Here is a 22,189-nt window from a genome sequence, read left to right as displayed (position 1 = left end):
TGAAAAAGACGCGAAAGAAAAGATCGATCATTTTTGTCTTCTACAGAAAAGATATCATTAGAAAAAAAGAGATTAAGTATACAAAAATCATTATAAAAAGGACAACGTTTAATTGTGTTTCGAAGTATCGTTTAATCATCGACCGAAATATTTTATACATAATTTTTTCGGGAAAAAATAACGATGATAAAGGGTTAATCCGGAGGACCAGGTAACGGCAAGGAAGATTAGTAGGACGAAGGATAGAAGGGTAAGAGGGCCGGGTGAAAGAGCAGAATGACCGATGGCTCCGATGTAAGAGAAGATGTCCTTGCAGGACACGTCTCTCTTCTTCCAATTGCACCGACAGGTCTGTGCGCTTGTGCTCCATGTTATCATCGTCGTGTTATCTCCACCTACCGGACCCACCACACCACGTGTCACATTGGCCCTTTGGTGAGACACAGACAAGGATACAAGTAAATGTCTATCTCACTCGAGCGCGTGCAAGGACGAGTCTGCACGTCTTTTAAATGCAATGCATCGGAATTATGATTATAGGAAAGATTAGTCGAATTAAAATCGAATCCAACTTTCTTCGGTGATAAACTTTAATTTCAACTTTTTTTGAATTGATGCATAGTTCATTCCTTGCACGTTCTTTAATCCATTAACGGACAGTGTTTATATGCATGTACAGTCTCGTTAGAGATATACGTTTATATGTGTAATAAAATAATTTTTGTCAAAAATATCTAAATAAATAAACTTCATGTACAAAAAAATATCGGATAATCAATATTGTCCGCAAATGGATAAAAACATATTTACGCGTATACGTGCAACAATAACAATATTCACGAAGCGACATTAGGCGGTTTCTATATTGCACCCTCATTATTTTCTTCTATTCATCGATTATCATCATTAATCATCACCGTTCGAGATAACGTTTGAAACATCCTTTCGCTCGTCTTTCATGGTCGAAATGTTATCGACAATAATTATGTCGGAATCATTAAACGCACAACAATAATTGCACGTTTTATCGCAGCCATTCCCATCGGGTGCGCAACGACATCGTGGTTCATCCTTAAAAGAACAACAATAATCGCAGTAAAGATCGCATCCGATTTCATCCCGACCGCAACAACATTGTAAACAATCCTGAAAAGATTTTGTGCAAGAAGAATTGCACGTACTATTTGGATCACGATGATGGCGACGATGACAAGATGAATCATCGATTGAAGCTAATTCACGAGAATAATCGCAATCAATATCGAATCTCACTTGAACGGATTCATCGCGACGTTGATAAGCAGAGCAACTAACTGTATTCAAGCTGGAAGTATGATTGAAAGCATTGTCCGATCGAATTTCGTCAGACCTGTCGATATGTCGACGACAATCAAGCAAATCCAGTTCGTACGAACAACCCCCACCCTCGCGTTCGCATTCTCTATCGTCGGCTTTCTCACAGTATCCCGATAAGAAAGGATTTCGCGGTTCACCCTCGTGATCGTTTGTGCTTATTGACTCGTCCTTGAATTTCGTTGCAATTATTTCTTCACGCTTATCACCGCCTGCCCGTCTACGACGAATCGTCGAAGACTGACCTGTTCCTCCGCAGGTTCCCGACGATCGTCTATCATTCGCAACACGTGGACATGCATTGTAAGTATCATCACGACAAGAATTCCTTCCGAGACAATATCGTTGCGTTGATTTACGACAAGGTGACGGCAAGCGGCAAGGTTGAAGATCAGGAGATTTAGGACGGCAAGGAGAACGCGGTGGACACGGTGAACTTGGACAACAGGGATTCGCTTTTGGAATGACATTCTGACAGATGCTGGAAGTACAGGGATCACAAGGTGCCGGTAAACAGGGCTGACAGCGATCGCAGTGACACTTTGAACCGGGCGGTAATCGCGGCAATGGACAACATAATCTGGCGTTGGGACATTTCACTATTGTTCTAGGAAATCTTCGTTCGCTCGGTGGACATGCACATTCCGGAGAGGAAGGACAGTCGCAAGTGCAATCTCGTTCTGCTCGAGCATCAATTTGGATCGGAGGAGGACAATTACAGTTCCGTGGCATCGGTTGACACATGCAATAACCGGTTGCGCACTGACAACAGCTTCGCTTTTTTAAGATGGACTTTGGTGAAGGAGCACAGGGTTGACAAAGATTCGATGGTTTACATGGAGAAGAAGGGCGCTGTACCGACGTAGGACACCAAGAGCACGAAGAGGAACGATCCGTACTAGGTGATCGACAGCGTGCCGTTTGGCAGGATCGACCACATCCTGGTGGCGGACAACCACCCCCGGCTTCTCTTCGAACATTACGAGACTCCCTCGAGGATGTTGATTCCACTGGACTTAAATCTCTTTTATCGTTTGCACCACCGGCTAAACGATGATCCTCGCAATAATCCTAACGATAGTGAGAAAGAGATGTTTCGTGATTTCCTACTTATTTAACTCTATCTACATAGGATATGTACGAGCAACTCGCTCGAACTTCGAAGCAACGATGGATAATTTTCCCTAATAAGAACAATCCTGTTTTACCTCATTTCCTGAATTACCACACATTTTGTACTTCTACTTGATACTTTCTCATTTTCACCCTATTTTCATCGTTGCTGCGAAGTAAGTTTGTCTTGACTCGCTTTAGTGAAAGGAATTTGGTCCATTCGACGTGCTTCTACCTCGGTATACCTGACAGTCCGATGAAGGTACGACGAAGTCGGAAGTGCAAAGCGTTGTCGGTAAGCACGGTCGACAGGGGGCGACAGTTCTACTGCGAATCGAATCGAACGAAATATATAATGAAATTACGAATAAAAAATAATGAAGAAAATAGCAGATAATCTTTAATTCGATCCTTACCGTTCAACATCCTTTATCTATCATATATATAATTAACGTGCCGACGAAACAATTTTCTCCATTTGCTTCAAAAATTAATTGCGAAATGAATTACCTCTTTGTTTTCACACAGGATTACCTACCATGATCGACAGTTGCAACACTTGCAGTTCTGTTGACGAGCATGATTGCTCCACTGCCGTCGGAGCTCAGAGAAGTTGCTTAACCACTCGCAATTCGGCTTAGGTGGAACGTTACTATTCCAGATTTCCTCCTCTAAGCATTGACACGGTCCTGGACATGCGCCTGTAGCTGCAGTACCACTAGGACGAAATCCGCCACAATCATTACGATCCAAACAACCGACGTTATTTTGACAATGGCAAGAACGAATACGAGATTCTAAAGTGGAACATCCACTTGATCCGACCGTACACTTCGTTCCTAATATTAAAACAATAGATTTCATTTATATATTTATACAAAAATAACGATTGTTTTTATTTTTTTAATTAATTTAAATATTTACCACAACAACCAGTGCCAGGAGAACGTTCGATATTATCGACTCCCTCGCAACAGGACATAACGTTGAATGTTCAACTTGTGATCAAATATAGATTACGATGTGATGCCATTTAGAGCCAAGTTTTTTCTTTATGACGGTCTATTAAAAATATATTAGATACATAATATTTGGTTTACATTTTCGAAATACCTATTGTCACTTTGTTTGCTTCGGTTATCCGATGAAAAATGAATGATAATGATGGCAATGAGAAAGTGACTCATGCTCTTAACCACATTGTTTTTGATTGACATATAGTTACCGTAGAAACCAACCCTCTTTGGTTACGGTAAACAACTGTATTGAAAAAAATAAAATGCAACAGATAACTACAAATGAGATCATCAAACTAAAATTATTTTTTTCTAAGTAAACAACAAAATTGTTTTCGAAAAACACAAGTTTTCTGAGTAAAAGAGAAGTTTCGATAAAGTTCTTTAGGATATCGTCATGATTCATTACTTTCTTGTTTGTTAATATTATTTCTGAAAGAATTATTCAAATTCCAATTAAAAAAAAAAAAAGTAATGAATTGACGATTCGAATAATTAACCTTATTTTACGCGCGTAAAAACAAAGGTTATCGATGTAAAGATAACGATCTACGTATGTGCAACAAAAAGAGAAAATATATACATATATATATATATATATATATATATATATATATATATATAGAGAGAGAGAGAGAGAGAGAGAGAATAATTGAAACGTGCGTTTTCTTAAGTTAAACTTAGAATGTATCACCTGCTATTTTCTTATACAATCTTCTACGTACTATTTATCTACTGATAAAATAAAATAAATCAACGATTTGATATTGAAAAATGTAGAAATTATAATAATTGTATCTGTAATTCGAATCAACGCCAACAAAGAAATAGAAAATGGAAAATAAATTTGCTAAAGAATTCTAACCATCGTTGGAGGCGCGAAGATAGGTACGCATGCGCAGTAGAGGAGCGGTACGATGGCGCACTCATACAAAGAAACGGAGAAAGAGAGGGAAAGTGTAACCGGGGAGGGGGAAAAGGGGAAGATAGGCTGCAGGTTATATATACATGCGATGCGAATAGTAGTGAATTGTATGCGTCGCGTTGCGTTCGGACGTTCGTGCGCAAGACGATAGACTTCAAGAGGGGAAAAAGCGGTGCGTCGTGTTGAGAACGTGATTAAACGATCACATGTGACAGTGTACAGACAGTGAATGGTCGTATATTGTATAGGTGTATACATTCGAGCGTAAGTAATCTCGAAGCTTTTCGACAAATTCTACATGTTCATCAATGCGTTGTGCGTTAAACGGGTCGTTACGTGAACACGTGTTATTTATACCGAGGATTCCAGGCTAAATATGTAGGTGCTCAACGGGCGGCAGGTCGTGTTGGCAGACGGCGCTCCTCGTGTACTCTGGCACATGCCGCATTTGCCGATTCGCGATACTTTTCTGTAGAATAAATATAACATCTCATTTCCGAGTATTAGGATCGTCCGCCATTTCTTTCTTCGCAAACAGGATATTTCTTATCTTTGTCTGTCCTTCTTACGTTCAAAAAATACGACGGTCGAGTGGTCACTTCGGGTTCCAACCGTTCAGCTTCGGTTCGTGGAGGCGTGGCGTCTTACTGATTGTACGCGCACAATTTTGTTTGCTTGTCGTGTATGTGTATGTGTGTGTGTGTGTGTGTGTCTCTCTCTCTATCTCTCATCAACTATATGCATGTTTTTGTGAATTCTCTTTTTCTACTGTGTGTAGTGCAAACACCCACACACATATACATACATCTAGACGTGTAATACTAGATGAACGCCTCCATGTATTCCCTCCGTTAAGAAAGCGGTGAGAGTGAATTTTAAAGCAACGCGACCACTTTCGACATACGGATGTTTGCTTTCATATACGTTGCATCTACAATTTTACCACAAATGTGCAGAATTCTCTCGATGTTGATTTGATGTTACTTCCCCTACATTAACAGTAAGGTTCTTTTCCCTCGTTAGTTCCATGTCAATAGCCTCGCGAAACGTGTGCGGAGATGCACGATTACACGCGGATTTTGCCGGAAGGGTAACGGTACCGCGTGTCTCATCGACGTTCGGGATTTGTCGTGATTCTATCATTTCTAGCGCGAAAATGATTATCAAATCAACGTGTTCTTCGATAAATTCATATACGTGACGCTTATTTTTCGTTGAGTATATCTCGAGTGTTTACAGTGATTTTTAAGTGGCCGTGTTCATATCACTCGTGTGGCGCGTTGCATCGAAATCGTGACATAACCTTAAAGTGAGCGCGTGGTCAGCAATAATAGAGCGCACGGCCTTTCTCCAATGTTGTGTCAAATACTCTTGTCAATATTTTGTGTTTGATCTTTCAGATTGTGATTGCGCAATAGTAATAAAACGGATTCCGGAACGTGTCATGGAAACGGGATTTTTGAATTTTCACGATGAGGAACATTTCTCAGATTTTTCCTTACCTTTGGACGAGGTAATTATTGTTATTTTTCCATTGTTTCTATTAATGTTTTCCTTTATTTATATTAATAAAACGTGTCATTTAAATTTGAAGAAATTGTAAGATGCATTGTTCTTCAAAGAAATATTTTTGTAAAAAATAAAATGCATGCAAAAACTTTAAATCTTAATTCAATATGACGTTTACATATGTTAATATTTTTCATATGTTCTATTTCTTTATTTATAACGTTGATTTGTACATCATAGCATAATTATTGTATTGCAGCATAATTTAATGGAAAATCCTCATGACTTGTTAATGCATATAGTAGAAAATGATTTTGAATATATGGAAACACATCTTGATGCTGCCAATTCTGATATTATATGGGGAAATGAAGAAGAGTGAGTTATAATGAAATCTGCACTAATTATTAACAAGATTATTTTAAAAAAAGAATCAATATTCTAAATGATATTTTTATAGGGATGATGCCAATATAGTAGATTTATCAGTATCAGATGTTAATTCTGTTGTAAATAAAATGGATATTAAAGAAGATTTTGCAAAAGTTCTTACTGATTGGCAGGAACATATTGGATATTTGCAGGCAAGTGTTTTGTTGGGAATCGTTTTGAACAAATTAACTGATATATTAACGAATTATATTTTAATCGTACTAATTAGAAGCATTATCCGACTATATATTATTGAATATATTATTGAATTTTTTGTATATAAGTTTATTAGAAGAAGATTATTTTAGGCATCTGATATGGAAGAATACATGGAAATTATAGGATTAAATATGACAGCATCAGATAAAAAGAATTTTTGTTTTGAAAATTCAACTTCATATGTCACAGAAAATGAAGTTATAGAAGAAAGAAATATTGAAACTATTGAACATATATCTAATGTTAAAGAGGAAAACAAGGATGAAGGTATGTTTGCAGTTATCTTTTTATGTGTTGTTGACACGATTACATTAAAAATTAATGATCTTTCACTTAAACGTTATTATATTGTATAATTTATACCAATACAGGAGTTGCTGATTATAAGTCAAATTGTACACAAAATAAAAATAATAAAAATTCTAAAAAGGAATTAAATATAAAAAAGAAAAAATCTACAAATGAAAATAATACTACTTCAACTCAAAGTAAAATAACAAAAAAAACACGCAATGATGCCAAAAAAATTCCCACAAAACAGAGAAAAAGAAAAAAGAATTCAAAAGTGCAAATTCCAATACAAGTAAGTCAAGAAGCAGAAACTGAAGATTGCGTTGATATTGAAACAGTGTCCGATGAAGTGCCAGGTAATATAATCTATAATTATAATAATTAATAGATATTAAATATAATATTTATGAAAACGTGTGTAATATTTAATTTATAGTGTTAGAAGCTGGAGATGTTAAAAGTTTACTAGAACAATTTGAAGCATCTGAAAATTCTGCTATGAAGACATTGTGTCGTGATAAAGTTTCAACAGAATCAAATCAGAGTGTGTACATACAATCAAGTAAAATACAACCGTCCACAAAGCCAACTTTATCTGTCCTCCCAAAGAAATCAACTAAACAATCTTCGAATTTACATAAAAATATCCGCGATTCACTGCCTAAAGAAGTGATTGATAGGATAAAGGTAATTGCTAAGAATAATAACTTCCATTCTTTTCTATATAAAATCAAACTAGTATATCTCATTGAGATTATATTTTATATTAGGCGTCAGGACGTAAGAGAGTAATTTCTGTAATTCCTGCAATACCAAGTACTCAAGGGGGAATTCGTAGTAATGGCACACGAATGCAAGATGCTGCTGCTACATTAACGCGAAATAAGCTTTTGAAAATAGTAAGTTAAGCATGAAGTTACAGTTCTAAACAAAAATCGTATAATGAATTCAGGTTATTTTGAAAATTCCACCTTTTAACAGTAGATTAATCTTACGTTTCTGACTGAAATTTGTAAATACTTTTAATTGATTTAAGATTATATTTACATATCTGCATTAAGTTTAATCTGTGGAAATATAGATTATGGATAATAAAAAACTTTTAAATGTAATTACAAACAAATTATGAACAGATATTTTTTTTATTGTACAATTGCAGATATGTTAATTATCTTAATAATTAAATTCTTGAAATATTAATATTTACTAATTCAATCGATTTGTATAAAATGTATAATTCTTCTGTTAAATGTGAATTTTGAAATACCTAATAAGGATATTCACTAATTAGAAGTTATTGTATTAGGTCACTAATAATGCTAATACCAGAACAATTGATGGTGGATTAGTCCAGTTGGATCATGATTATTGTAGCAGTTCCAGTTCCACTATTAACAGTTTGAACAGTAATAGTGAATATGAAAAACATTCTAGTGATAGTGAAAAAATTGTAAGCAAAGACAATAAATCTCAACATGATTACCATGCTACAGTTACAAACCGAACAATAGTTACTCAATCTAAAAATCTTGCAAAGAGTGAAGAAAGTCGCGTTGATAGGAATATAAAAAAAGACAGTGGTTTAGAAATCGAAGAAATAAGTGACAATAGTGAAGAACTTTCATCATGCAAGAATAATCGTATGAATGAAGTTAAAAAACAAATAAGTAAGCAGACAAAAGAGTGTCCCAAAGATACTCAATTACAGGAACAAAAAAATACAAAACATTCTTCGAGAAACTTAATGTTAGAAAATATACCAAAAGCTCAGAATGCGTCCTTAAATAAGCCAACACCTGTTTATGAAATGAAAATACGTTCGGCTTTGGCTACAAGCATTCTACAGTTAAGAAAAGATGCATTAAATAATGTAAGATCAGTACAACCTAACAAGCAAATGATTTCTGTATTAAAAAAACCACCAAATACAGTACAGCCAATTCTTACCACTAATCCTAATGAGAGTATAGTAACTACTACTAATAGCTCAAATGACGAGATACAAAATATCATAATTCAAAATACTCAAGAGTCTTCGAAAGAAGAAACGAAAAAGCCTCCTCGTAGAAAATTAAATTTAGCTGAATACAGAAGCAGAAGAGAGCAAAATCGTAGTGATAGTAGCAGAACAAATTCACCCATTCAACCAATGGCATTATTATATGTTCATCATGCTTCCACTACAACCGAACCAATCAAAGATAACTCTGGAAATCTTAGTTGGTGTGAAAGAGAAATTATTTCAGTTTTGAAACCAAAAGCGGATCTAGACGAAGAAAAAGTGAAACGGAAACCGCCAACTAATGAAATGGGAATACAAACATACGAAACAGTGTTTGAATTTCCTACGAAATCTTTAGTGGATATTGATGAGAGAAATGAAGAACAGAGGTGAGAATATCACATACAAAATATATATTTCAATCAAATAGTTGCTGCTTACATTTCAATGTTCAATAACTAACATTTAGGAAAATAGATGAAAAAGAGATTGCAATTAAGTAATATTCATTTTTATTATTAAACTAAGAAGAATTTGATGATTTACAGAAACAAACGCATAAGGGACAAAAAGGAGGAGCGGACTTATAAAAAACGCAGGATTACTACCAGTTCAAGTCGATCGAGAACAAGGAGCAAAAGCAAAAGCAGATCTTACACTAGGAGTAGAAGTAGAAGCAAAAGTAGAAGTAGAAGTACAAATAGAAACAAAAACAGAAGTCGAAGCAGAAATAGAAGCAGAAGCAGATCTTGTAGGCGCAGTAATACTCGTCGTCGAAGAATAAGTCACCGTCGCAGTTCAGTTAGTTCCAGCACGAGTTGGACATCTCATTCTCGGTCAGATACGAGATCCACTTCGAGATCTAGATCGCGATATTCATGTTCGCGTTCTAGATCATCAAGATCAAGGACACGCTCAAGAACAAGGTCTTCCTCCCGATATTCTAGTTGTTCAAGGTACATAAAAATTAATGACAAATAAAAAAAATGTATGACTAGAGAATCGATTGAAAGTCTTTTTCTGTTGAAAATAGTAGATTTTTTTGCTGAAAGTAAAACAATAACATGTTAGGAACATGGAAAAATTTGTTTGTACAGTAATAATAAAGGCTGACTAGATTCGTGTAAAATTCGTTAAAGAATCGAAAATATCGCGTGATTGTAGGTCTTCCTCTCGTTCAAATTTCGGAAAGAAGAAATGGTCGAGTCGCCGAAGAAGGGGTAGTCGCGAACGCAAAAGAAGTTACGATAGGCACAGACGACGTTCTACAGATAATTATCGCAACTACAGAGACTGGAGGAGGTAAATTTATTTCCAATCAATTTTCATATTGTTGTGGTTTTTTGGACCAATGAAATTGCATTTGTGATGAGTTTATCTAATCCAGTTAGAATAAAAATCTTTATTCTAAACGCATTAATTAATTTCGTAATAGATTCTCGTATTCTATCAGAGCAAATTTCTTTAACTATACATAGTTACCTTATGACAGTCTAATTTATCAACCTATAAAGAAACCCTAATTAAATGTGTATGACATTTATTGTATTTTATTATTGCTAGATCACCACCGAATTCTTATCGTAGACCATACGATAATTGGTATGACAGAGAAAAGCAAAGACAACTTCAAGAAAGGAGAATAGTCTATGTTGGATGTTTAGATGAAGGAATTACTAAAGCTGATCTACGTAGAAGATTTGAAGCCTTTGGTCCAATTGTAGACACAAGTGTACATTTCCGTGAACACGGGTATAAAATATTTTACTTTTTAAAATAAAAATAAAAATAAAAATAAAAATAATTATATTATAATACAATTAAATGATGATTTACAGAGATAACTATGGTTTCGTAATATTCGCATATAAAAATGATGCATACGAAGCTATAGAACATGGAAATGATGATCCAACTTTGCCTAGATATGAGTTGTGCTTTGGAGGTCGTAGAGCATTTTGCAAAGTAAAATATGCAGATCTTGGTATGAAAGTGCAAAAACATATAAAAATATTACAATCGACATGTGACTGTATAATTAGTATCACTAATACAAATATTTTCTTGTTTTTACAGATGGCTTAGCTAGTAATTCACTTAATGGCAGTAGCCTATCACAAGATAACGAAGATAACACATTTGATCTTCTTCTAAAAGAAGCGAAAGCTAAATTACGTAAGCGAAAGGTTTGACATATGTACTGCTTATTAGTTATAAATGTAATTTAAACAAAAATAGTGCAGATAACATTATCGACATACAAGACCATAATCGAATAAAGCAGTACGTATCTTTCGCGGTCAAAATGTAGCATAAATTACATAACCGCGATGAAGTATGAAAGCATCATAGTAATTTCTTTCATACAATAAACAAAAAAGGCATGTATTGCATACCTTCAGAAACCTTTCAAGTTATGGTCAAATACTGATGGATGATGAAAGAAATATATAGCTTAAATTCATCTGCGTATTAGACTCAATATCAAACGCAATTATCCAAATATCCATGTATTGAGGGAGGAGGGAATAGATTTTATATGCATATATTGATTGCTTCTAAAAATTCTTTGACGCTATACTATAAGATAATTTATTAATTATGTTACGATAATTTACTTACACAATTCTTATTTTCAAATACGCATATTTCTTGAGACACAAGAAATTTATTTTAGCTGGCAGACATTGAAGCTCGCACTTGTAGGTTAATATGTTAATAGACTTGTAAAAATAAGCCCGTAACATATGTGCGATAATCTTCTAACATTTGTATATTCTATATTGGGAAGTTGTAGTTCCTATTTTTCTTGACTTCCTACTTTGATCCACTCCTATAAATCGTGATTATAATTTATAAGTTTCATTGAAAGCCAGTTAAAAGTAAACATAGAATTCATTATGCGTTTCAAATAAATGCCAAGTAATATTTTAATTCAAAACTATCCTTGATTTGTTGCACGTGCCTTTTTTTTTTTTCTTTTTTTTTCCCCTGTAATCTATAGAATCTAATATTTTGACTTGGGCATTTATTTATAACGTGTTGATTAAAAATGTATGTTAAATTCTTTTAAGTATCATTTTTATGCGTATACCTTCAACGATGTATACGATGTTTTCTAATCGATTGTGTTTATTAATAACAAAGATGTAGGAACTTAACGAATATTGAATAATGATTTTGATTTTTCGATAATAATTGCGTTGTAAACGATATTACGAACATTTATAGGTTCGTCAAATTGTTATAAATATCTTTTACTGCCAGTTTATCTTATAAAATAATCATATAGTTCGGCATTCATGTCCATAAGTATTTTATTATTTTGTCTTATTTGATTTTGATTCGAAAGACATTGCGCGAAATATTTACGTGCGGAAACAAAAAGATATTTTATACCGATGGTGGTTACTTGTTACTATTAAACATTCTGCCGATTATAATTAATCGAAAGTATATTCATTCAGCAAATGATAAGTTAATGATAATATTGCGTATATCTTTGCGCAAAAATTTAGTAATACATTACATAAGGAAAGAAAAAAAAAAATATAGAAAAACTCAAAAAATTTAAATAATAAGACGTCGAGCACATATTCCGTTGATAAAATTTTAAAGAAAATATCTATGATGTTCACATAACGTTAACTTGTCCTAGAGCATCATTATTGCGCGCCCTATCTACATCCATGTGAAAGGGCTAATGTTTGTTCGCAAATAATATTATACCTCAAAGCTCTCTGGAATTGAACGATTTTTTAAGACTTGAATTTTCTTTTATGAAATTTTCAGTGTGACGATATTTCTTGTTTATTATATCATAATAAATTTATTTATATCTTACATATTTAAAAAAGAAAAAAAAAATAATGTACATGTGTACCAGTAATTTTATGCGAACAAACGAAAGTACATTAAAACATCCATGTACGTTAAAAAAACGTACTGTTGTTAATTTATTCCTATCTCCTTGCGTTCGTAAGATGTATTGTATAATCAATAACTAAGTATTAATTGTATTTAAAAATTGTACTCACTCATCGACATGCAAAAAACTGACTTCATAAAGCCGTAATTCTTTACCATCTTCAGAAGTCAAAGATAACGTTGTCTCATATACTCGTAAATCAGTCGGTAAAAGATGAACAATCATTGGAACGTACTGATTTGCTAATCTCACGTCTGCGTACATAGTAATATTTAAAAAATCAATCCTTTAGCATAATTCAGATATTATATAAACGAACAAAAAAAATTTTAAACAAACAGCAAGAAGGGTGACACTTACAATTAAGCAAATATACTTACCATTTATGATAAATAAAGTCTCTGGTACTGTGAGAAGATCACTTTCTTTTGATGCAGAAACAGAGTACATAACTTTTGCTTTAAATATATGCGTGAATTCTAAATTCGCGGTCTCAGTGTTATGACCCATGAACCAGTGTATTAGTCTTAATCCAATATATGTGTCTAATAATTGATACGTCATGTAACTTCATAAAATAGGTATTTTCATTGAATGAAAATGAAAAAAAAAAAGAAGACAACTTAGTGTTACCTAAATATCGAGACCAGAACGCCCGTTCTTTGACATTTAATGTTTTCTGGAACATATGGGCTATACAGTCCCAAAGTTTATTATTCCGAGATGGTATAAGAACTGTAATGTTACATGGACAATCCGCATTCGATCCTCGGTCATCAGTGCAAATACACTCTTTGTATTCTTTATTATACTGTACCACAATATGATCGATTACAGTTGGTTGACAACGTGAAATTATCTATATTATTATATTGATAAATGTTAATTATATGCACATAATTTATAAATTTTTTAATAAGAATTTAATACTTGAATAATGAAATCGCCCGTTTCAGATAGACAAATGAGCCAACATTTTCTAGTAGTAGGTGTTACACATGCAACGGTGATTCCTAAATTAACCTCCGTTACATCTTCATCAACTGTGATAATCTTTTGGTTCAAAAATAATCTTCTAAGTACTTTTCTTGTTCGTAATTCTGACCATTTTGTCATTTTTAAATTTGCTAGATAAAAATACTTGTATTTAGTTTCAGACGGATATTTTGACATGATGTATATATTACATGTATTATTCGGTTGCTCTTCCGTCATCCATATTTCGTAATCTGCTGCATTTTTATATGGTATTTTAATGATTAAAATGGTATTCAAGATTTGATAAAGTTTACTGCGTATGATGTGTTTTTGCGATACTTCTAAGTTGTTAATGTTACCTTCCAATATATAAGTTTGATTAATACCAAATTGTGGGCCATATGCAGCACCGCATAGAAGTAAATACGCTACAAAATATATGATTATGTAAACATAATGTTATGTATAAGTATCCTTATTTATGTACCTTTTGTTTTTCTTATCTTTTTTGCATGAAAGCATATTTTCACTTGTACGCCGTCGTGAGCATTAATACGAATGTGCGATTGAGTTTGTACTAACGAGAAAAAACCATTGTCGTTGCCAATAAAAACTAACAAATATTCGACTGGATTATCCGTTACATTTGTAAAAGTTACTTGTTTAATGACAGTTTTCGTTAAAGGACAATTAAATCTTATCTTTATTAGTAAAAAAAACATATGTTATGTTATTATCTTCGATAGAAAACAATTTTAATGTTTAAATAACAAACCTTTAATCTCGGTAAGTAGGAAGGTAAAGTTTCAAACAAATGGACAACTAGCATCAACATTTGCACACTGTTAGGATGAACGATTTGTGAAGGTGTTATCATAAAACCAAGTCTAATTTTTGTCCAGCTGGTTACCAAACAAATTGCATTGTGTAATGCCTTCAATTTTATACATACAGATGTATTAATAATCATCATATAAGAAACTTATTTTTAGTACAAGTTATATAATTTACCTCTTCGATACTTTTGGGATTAATATATAAATTTGAAAAATACTCGTCAATTAGAAAAGGACAATAAGCACCAGTAACTGCGATTAATATGAGACCGTCTGACAAAATGAAATCGAAATTATTGATATTCTTTTCATGTGCTATATTATTTTGCTTTGATGAAGTTAATGTTATTTTTTTATTGGTTAACCAATCTTGAGTTCTTTGCTCTTCATAATGATGATACAACCAAGATAACAATAATACTTCTTCGTTCGAACGATCACTACTTTCTTTTATACGTTCGTGCATAAGATTGATAACATTTTCGACGGATTTATCATGAAAATCTATCATTCTTTGAATACTGGAAAAAAGTGATAATTAAAGTAAATAATTTATTTATAAAAACTACATTTAAAACGAATTCTCTTCAAACCTTTCAGTCGTTGACACGAACTCTCGATAATTTGTAAATTGCTTTGAAAATTCTTCTGAGCATACTGTTAATTTTGTTCTTAATTCATTCTCATTTATACGACTTAATTTAAAACATTTATATGTTTGCAAAATTAAATCCAGCCAACATTGTTTGCTTCTTGATTCGAATAATGACTTAGATAATTTTGTAAATTGATAAGATTCTATTTTCTTTCTTTGTAACTGTGAAATATACTTTATTAGATATTTTGTAGTTAAATCGTTAGCACGAACTTACAGAAAATTGTATGGAATCAATGAAAGTAATATAATCATTGTAATTCAAAAGAAAGTATGCTGATACATGAGCCAAACATGCTCCTTGTTCGAGTAAAAAATCGAGTATTCTTTCATATTGTCGAAGGATAACATCAATTCGTAAAATATCATCCAGAGGCAATGATGACCTAATAACATTGAAATGATATTCTTTTTGACTATATTTAACATATGATAATAATGAAAGAACATTGATTTATGAAACAAATTGCTTACAATTTCTCAACATAATTATAAACTTTTGATCCTATTAATAATTCTAATACATCGACGAAAGATTTACCAAATGATCGATTCTTTTTTTTATTATTACTACTTTTCGTTTCTTCTTGATTGACAATCGAGAAAATAGCTGTGATACCATTTGAAATATTTGCGTAGAAACTATATTTAAAAATATTTGTATATAACCATTGCTCGACGCATAGTAGTATACCATGCATATGTTGTTCATAATCACTGCAAAAGAAAATTTATGCTACAAATACGTGTATATATAATATAATATAAAACTAAAATAATATTTATGCTATTACTTCACAATTCCATTATTCTCTGGAAAATAAGGATACATAATTTTGCTAGAAACGTTATTATCCTCAACAGATATTTCGATAGAAGAAGTAGACAAATCTTCCAGACTTTGAGTTTGCTTTAAAAATACCTTTTCTTCCTGGATATATTCGTTATCATCAATTTCATCTTCCTCAATTTTTTCCGTATTAAATTTCGATGTAAATTTCGAAGTCAATAATTTTTTTTCAACATTGGATGATTCTTGATACGAAATTCTGGTTTGTGATTTTACAGTAGAATTTTTTTCCTAATATATGCAAATAGAGAAAAGAACATTTAATGAAAATTTATCGTTGAAATATAATGTATAATGCAATTTAAAAATATACTTGTCTTGGAAAGTATAAAGAATTCTGTTTATTATTGTAATCATCTTCTTCTGTTTTATATTCAATAACTGAATTCGTAACAGGCATTGCTATTTCTTTTTCGTAAATTATTTTGTCATTATAATCGAACGTAGTTGTAAGATAAACGTGAGTTGTCAGCAAGTTATTATCTGCTGCCGCATAAACTGTTACGAAGCATACAACAAGGCTTCGTTCAGCGTGAAATTCAATCTTTGTGCAAAATGATACTGTTGAATTGCTTTTAAACGAGACAATAACATCTAATTCGGTGTACCTTAAAATTAAAATAATAATTTAATATCGTAACTAATTATTATTTTATCATATAAAAAGAAATGTATATAATACAATATTACTTACGATGTAGTAGGAATAATATTATTATTTGGAAAGCGAATAGTTAACATATCATTTTTAAAATAGCCACTACATCTATCAGGTGGTAATATATTCCATGAAATGTTCGAAGTATGCTCAAAGTATTGAGCTTTTAGTTTAAATCTTTCCTCTATACAAGTATTAAAAGGTACAGGTAAAAGGTATATTTCAGAGACGTCGGCTTTCATTGATTCTTCTGCATTAATACCATCAAAATGAATTGTATTAAATAATATATCTTCTGTATTCCTTCGTATAAAAACTAAGGCTTCGAGCTTAAAAGCTCCACGACAATTTGGCTTGAATCCGATAGAAAAAACAGTTTTTTCTCTTGGAAGTAACGTACATACAATTGACGTGGACGTTATCATTGGTACGGTACCATAAGACCAATGGATATAAAACGGACAGTCTTCCTCTATGAAATTATCTGTTTTTATAGTTATTATAACTTCTTTCAACGTATCAGGATTGTCGATTCTAAGCTCATCTATTACCTGTACAAATTATTCCAAAAGTAAAGCTAAAGAATTTTTATCGACATTATTCCTTAAGACTCACATTGTCGCTGGCGACATTAAAATTAAATTTGAACTTATTGAACAGTACAGCACGTCCAGCAACCGTGAAATTAATAGAAATAATAGGTAGATTCAAGGGTAATTTAAGAAACGTAATTCCTTTTATATTTTTATAAAATTCTTTTTGTGACAATAGATATTCCTGTGATTTTAATGTTTTCGAATCTGTTTCCAATACTGGTCCAAGTAAATCATTGATAACAATTGGAAGATAAAAAACATAACTTGCCGGATCCAGCGGTTGAAAATGTAGATAAAAACTCATACTTGATCCTGCTGGAATTATTACACTCGTCTCCTCTTCTACTAGTTTACAAAGAAAATATAAAATTAGATAAAATAGTAAACAATTTGTACGAGAAAATGATACATACCTACGATATTAGTCTTTTTGTTTGGTATTATTACAATGCTAAATTCAGGATACTCTTCTAAAAGAAATTGCAATTTTGACCTAGTTGTTCCGATATTATTGACCGTTATCAGATGACTCTGAAATGTATCTACGATTACACGATGCTGTTCTATGGAATATGGTGTAAATTTTAATTGTGGAAATGGCACGCTTCCTGTAACATTCCACTGTAATTTTATATGCTTTTGAACGATAATGCATATTATAACAGTAAAATCGATACATACATCGAACTTGAAAGATGCCTGATAAAAATATATTTTATTAAATATAATATAAATAATTTTTTATATAAGGAAAAAGTTAAAAAGAAACCTCGAGAATAGCAATCCCTCGTGGTGGTATTATTCCATTCGGTGGATCAATTTCGCATCCACGTATTAAAGATGCTGAATCAATCTCATAAAAAACCTCTGTGAATTCAGAATTAAATAAAATTCCGTACGCTCTGGATGGTAAATTAAGAGATATATCCCCTAAATTTGTACGATTATTGACGAATACAACTTTTGGCTTTACGGATAATGCGACATTGCACTGTAATGTCGAAAAAGTCCCGCTTTCGCATTTTATAACCATCTCAGCAAAAGGTGATTTTGAAAAATCAGTATTGTACGACACATATGTATTTAAAATACTGTTACCTCGTATAATACCATATTTTGGCTCTATATAGAAACTAGAAGAGTTACGTATGTTCCATCTATATAAAAAAAATTCTATTAAAAAGTAAACATTATTTTGTCATTTTTTCAGTTATATTAATTAAATACAGACTTGAAGCATGTTGGAGCATCCAATTTGTTTCTAATTTGTATAATGGACCACTGTGGTCTATATGATTCATTTTCCAAATAATCTTTCCCGATTATAATTTCTCGCTTATTGATGGATAAATCCTTATGTACAATTTCTGCGATTACGTTCAGTTCGAAAAGGTGATTGTCATTGATATTGTAATTTATCAAATTATTAAATTTTCCCATTCGATCGCTATAAAACTCAACGAGCTTTGTCATAGTCTTTTCAGGTTGTAAAATTATTGTATCCCCTTCAGGAAATCGAATATTTTTTAAACGACTTATAAATTGAATTTTTATCGAAAATTCATTTTTGTTACAAGCAATTAATTGTTGATAGCTAAATGTTTTCCATGCCACCTAAGAAGGACACATTTACCAATTTTATTTATATAAAAATCATATTAATTTAATTACCATTCCAAAATCGATTGTTGTAGGATAAACATAAACATTATATATTTGTAACGGCGATAACGGAATCAACACTTCAGCGTTGATTTCAGAAATCGAAGGTTTCTTATCAAAGAACTTCTCGCAAGGAAATATCTGTGGTAATTCTTTAAATCGTTTAGGAATTCGCGTAAGTCGAGAAATGATTTCAGCATCGTTATCTGCATTATGAGAAAATTTCACCACCGATGTTTTCATTATATTTTTACGTGATAATCGTGACATATGAAGATAAGCAGCCCAATACAAACGGTGCTTATTTACGGTATTCGCTTGTTTAACAGATAAAGCTTCAGGATGAATAGGACCACCCGAGTAACGCAGTTTACCAGTAAAAATAGTTTTTACCTAAATAGAGTTAAAATATACAAATATTTAATCTTTCCAATAGAATAAATGTGTGATAACTATTATAGGTACCGGTAATCCTCTATAAGGTCTCAAAGATTTTTGTGTGTCATTTGGATAAGCAGGTACACTATCAAGAATAATATTTGCATTAATTAATTTTTTATTTGCCCACGGTCTTTTCGGATCTTTTTCAACTAATAACATTGCCTGTTGTGGTTTCTTTATATTCGAACCGAAAGTAGCACATTCCGTCATAAAACCAACTTCATGAGTTATCAATGGAGTTATCCCTGAAAAAAAAAAATATCTTTTCTAAATAACAGAAAATATGATTCAACAGTCAAAAGAGATTACCTGTAACGAACTGAGTCATCGGTTTTCTAATCTTGAGAAGAACATTTAGCATGCATGTCACGCGATAAGTACCGATTTTCACTTTCGTTGGGTATTTCGATAAAACTGAATCTTCAGAATCCATAATAACATTGATTAAAAGCACAAACGAAGATCCAACTATTGAATTCAAAAGATGTATAAAGTTAATAAAGATAAATAGTAACGCAAATACAGATTTACCATTTTCTCTAGCTTGAACTTTAACGATCACTTCAATAGATCCTTCAGGTTTCAATTTCGCAGATTTTGGAATAAATTGAACAGCTGGCCTTGGTTGACATTGAAACGAGACTGATTCAATCTTTGATAAATTTGAAATACAAATGACACGTTGAGAAATTTCTCCAACATTTAGATCACCGAAGTATAAAATGTCGGGCTGTAGATTGAGTTTAATTATTTCCATCTCGCCATAAAGACAAAGTCTAACAACATTATCGACTGGTTGAACAATCGAACTACTACGAGATGTTAAAGACATTGAGGGGTCCAAAAATGTTTCTTCTAAAATTAGATATTTTATTATAAATAGTAAAAAAAAATTTGAATAAATTAACATGTGAATATAAAACTGACGTATGTCAACTTTTTCAACGGCTTCATCAATAGAAGTTTCCTTTATGTTGTCAATAGCTGAAACAAATAGATTTATATTTGATAAAATATCTATACAAAATATTTTTATCTAAATATTTGATAGCAAAAAGAATCACCCGAAATTTTTACTGTTGCTTTACGGATTTTTATTATTCTGATAAAAGCCATAAAATCATTATTCTTATTTTCCATTTTTTTATATTTTAATTCTTCTTCATTATGTAATATTTGTCGAGATTCTAATGATCCCATTGTTGGACAAAAACTAAATATTCAATTATATATTGAAATCACAAGTTCTATTTTCTTTACTTTATAATTCATTGTGGACTCACCCAATTTCAAAAATTATCCCCTCGAAAGAATCGATACGTCCCTCGGTTGGATTAATTTCGAAAGCGCCATAAACTGGAAATTCCTTGCGATTGATAGTCTAAAGAAAGAAATTAATCTGTTCTCAATTAATTTATTATAAAATAGCTTAGAATCTCAAGAATACTTTTCGTAGCTGCTTCCATGAGATATTAAATTATGCTTAATTACCCGAATATTATTCTTCAATTACCCGAATTGGCTTCAATTCATTATTAACTTCGCCCAGGACGATGTAATTGCAGGCTTGAGATGAGATATTCTGTAGAACAAACGTATTATACTTGCGCGTTTTCTCTACTGTCGGTGGAAAATCTATAAGAGTGAAATCTCCTATTGTATTTGGATGATAAATAATTAAACGATGAGTGATGACATTCACTTTCAATGGGACTCGAATATTCGGAGTTGATTTGATCCTAAAATTAAAGTAAACAATATATATATATCTGAAAATAATCCTGGATTTAAAGAATCTTACCAAAATTCATTAAAAAATACACCTTCCTTTAGGCTTGTTATTTCAACTTTCAAAGTTATCGTTTTATTAGGTCGAACTATACCTCGCAATGGTTTCACGCTTATATCAATATCATTTTGGCCTATATCTATGGAAAATCTATGTGTGTGCGCGAGATGTAAGTAATTAAATATATTTTAATAGGAAATAATATTATTTCCTATTTCTCAAGTGATAATAATTTTTTTGAAAATTTAAATAAGAATAATCACCTAGTACTTTTCCCACCTTCATTAAAGATAGTTATTACTTTAGGTTCAGAAATGTAGCCCACATCGATAGTACCAAAATCAATCGATGTTGGTTTAATACCAATGCGTTCCGTTACAAGCGTACAAACTACACAGTAATCGAGAATCTTGTCATTGATTTCAATTGGAATTATTGCACGCGGTAATGCAGGTCTTTTAAAGGAGAATATTACTGAACTTGATATACTTAATCCAGGACTTAACATCACTCCTGTTTTTGAAGTCTTTACTTGAAAAGCCTATAAAAAAAATGAAAATAATTTAACGATTAAATTAGGCACCGTTCTTTATATAATAATTATCTATAATCTATTGTTATCCACCAAAGAAGTTGGTTCCCGTATCCTTATAAATGCTGGCTTAGTACCAACATTTTTTATAACAATGTTTTGACTGCAGGTAAGGCCTTCCCTAGCATCTTTAAATTCCATAAAATTCGGAGTAATCTGAATGTCATCATAATATCTAATTGGTACTACCTCAACCATTGTAGGAATAGGTTTCGTTTCTGTATTTTCTTGCATCAGGACAACCGAACGTTGCATCTGTAATCAATATTAAATTTCAACTTATATTTTGGAGAGTATAAGTTATACGTAAAATATAAACAATTATATCATTAAATACAATATTT

At 32.1% G+C, this 22,189-nt stretch overlaps 3 protein-coding genes across 9 annotated transcripts; 1 reads left to right on the top strand and 2 right to left on the bottom strand.

The window, feature by feature from the left end:
- Positions 1 to 293: 293 nt before the first annotated feature.
- LOC124949701 (kielin/chordin-like protein) lies at positions 294 to 5,679 on the bottom strand. 2 transcript variants are annotated; one of them, XM_047495277.1, is made up of 6 exons: positions 4,977 to 5,679; positions 4,765 to 4,876; positions 3,391 to 3,528; positions 3,005 to 3,305; positions 2,712 to 2,793; positions 294 to 2,424 (listed from the first exon to the last, which is right to left on the bottom strand). In XM_047495277.1, exons 3-6 carry the CDS (start codon positions 3,446 to 3,448, stop codon positions 907 to 909), a joined length of 1,959 nt encoding a protein of 652 aa, XP_047351233.1. In that variant the 5' UTR covers positions 3,449 to 3,528; positions 4,765 to 4,876; positions 4,977 to 5,679; the 3' UTR covers positions 294 to 906. The 2 variants fall into 2 exon arrangements, with proteins under 2 accessions (XP_047351233.1, XP_047351234.1); XM_047495278.1 differs by lacking the exons at positions 3,391 to 3,528; positions 4,765 to 4,876; positions 4,977 to 5,679 and having other exon boundaries at positions 2,702 to 2,793; positions 3,005 to 3,155.
- LOC124949700 (serine/arginine repetitive matrix protein 2-like) lies at positions 4,502 to 14,223 on the top strand. Of its 6 annotated transcripts, none has more exons than XM_047495269.1 (14): positions 4,503 to 4,671; positions 5,808 to 5,920; positions 6,176 to 6,294; positions 6,377 to 6,500; positions 6,657 to 6,834; positions 6,939 to 7,214; positions 7,295 to 7,545; positions 7,629 to 7,757; positions 8,165 to 9,249; positions 9,409 to 9,816; positions 10,025 to 10,162; positions 10,424 to 10,612; positions 10,699 to 10,844; positions 10,937 to 14,223. In XM_047495269.1, exons 2-14 carry the CDS (start codon positions 5,852 to 5,854, stop codon positions 11,050 to 11,052), a joined length of 3,228 nt encoding a protein of 1,075 aa, XP_047351225.1. In that variant the 5' UTR covers positions 4,503 to 4,671; positions 5,808 to 5,851; the 3' UTR covers positions 11,053 to 14,223. The 6 variants fall into 6 exon arrangements, with proteins under 6 accessions (XP_047351231.1, XP_047351225.1, XP_047351232.1 ...); XM_047495274.1 differs by lacking the exon at positions 4,503 to 4,671 and adding an exon at positions 4,837 to 5,269; XM_047495273.1 differs by lacking the exon at positions 4,503 to 4,671 and adding an exon at positions 5,268 to 5,407.
- LOC124949829 (cilia and flagella-associated protein 47-like) lies at positions 12,894 to 20,815 on the bottom strand. Its single transcript, XM_047495558.1, has 23 exons — positions 20,748 to 20,815; positions 19,996 to 20,448; positions 19,774 to 19,932; positions 19,489 to 19,709; positions 19,033 to 19,416; positions 18,593 to 18,975; positions 18,131 to 18,518; positions 17,775 to 18,060; positions 17,381 to 17,706; positions 16,802 to 17,316; positions 16,421 to 16,715; positions 16,052 to 16,338; positions 15,952 to 15,974; positions 15,732 to 15,867; positions 15,467 to 15,679; positions 15,196 to 15,411; positions 14,778 to 15,123; positions 14,542 to 14,700; positions 14,254 to 14,467; positions 13,719 to 14,194; positions 13,422 to 13,647; positions 13,124 to 13,333; positions 12,894 to 13,042 (listed from the first exon to the last, which is right to left on the bottom strand). Exons 2-23 carry the CDS (start codon positions 20,372 to 20,374, stop codon positions 12,894 to 12,896), a joined length of 5,991 nt encoding a protein of 1,996 aa, XP_047351514.1. The 5' UTR covers positions 20,375 to 20,448; positions 20,748 to 20,815.
- Positions 20,816 to 22,189: the final 1,374 nt, after the last annotated feature.

This window comes from Vespa velutina, chromosome 6, assembly GCF_912470025.1.
Source record: "Vespa velutina chromosome 6, iVesVel2.1, whole genome shotgun sequence".
Classification (NCBI taxonomy): Eukaryota; Metazoa; Arthropoda; class Insecta; order Hymenoptera; family Vespidae; genus Vespa; species Vespa velutina.
This window is presented reverse-complemented; position numbering and strand designations above follow the sequence as displayed.

Coding starts and splice junctions, on each gene's coding strand:
- LOC124949701 (XM_047495277.1), bottom strand. CDS start 3,448: ATGTCCTGTTGCGAGGGAGTCGATAATATCGAACGTTCTCCTGGCACT. Junction 3,306..3,390: donor TCCTGGCACTGGTTGTTGTG/GTAAATATTTAA, acceptor TTTTAATATTAG/GAACGAAGTGTACGGTCGGA. Junction 2,425..2,711: donor TACCTTCATCGGACTGTCAG/GTATACCGAGGT, acceptor CACTATCGTTAG/GATTATTGCGAGGATCATCG.
- LOC124949829 (XM_047495558.1), bottom strand. CDS start 20,374: ATGTTAATTTATTCAAATTTTTTTTTACTATTTATAATAAAATATCTA. Junction 16,716..16,801: donor AATATTATTCCTACTACATC/GTAAGTAATATT, acceptor TTTAATTTTAAG/GTACACCGAATTAGATGTTA. Junction 13,043..13,123: donor TGTCACCCTTCTTGCTGTTT/GTTTAAAATTTT, acceptor CTATGTACGCAG/ACGTGAGATTAGCAAATCAG.
- LOC124949700 (XM_047495269.1), top strand. CDS start 5,852: ATGGAAACGGGATTTTTGAATTTTCACGATGAGGAACATTTCTCAGAT. Junction 6,835..6,938: donor AGAGGAAAACAAGGATGAAG/GTATGTTTGCAG, acceptor ATACCAATACAG/GAGTTGCTGATTATAAGTCA. Junction 7,758..8,164: donor GAAATAAGCTTTTGAAAATA/GTAAGTTAAGCA, acceptor TTATTGTATTAG/GTCACTAATAATGCTAATAC.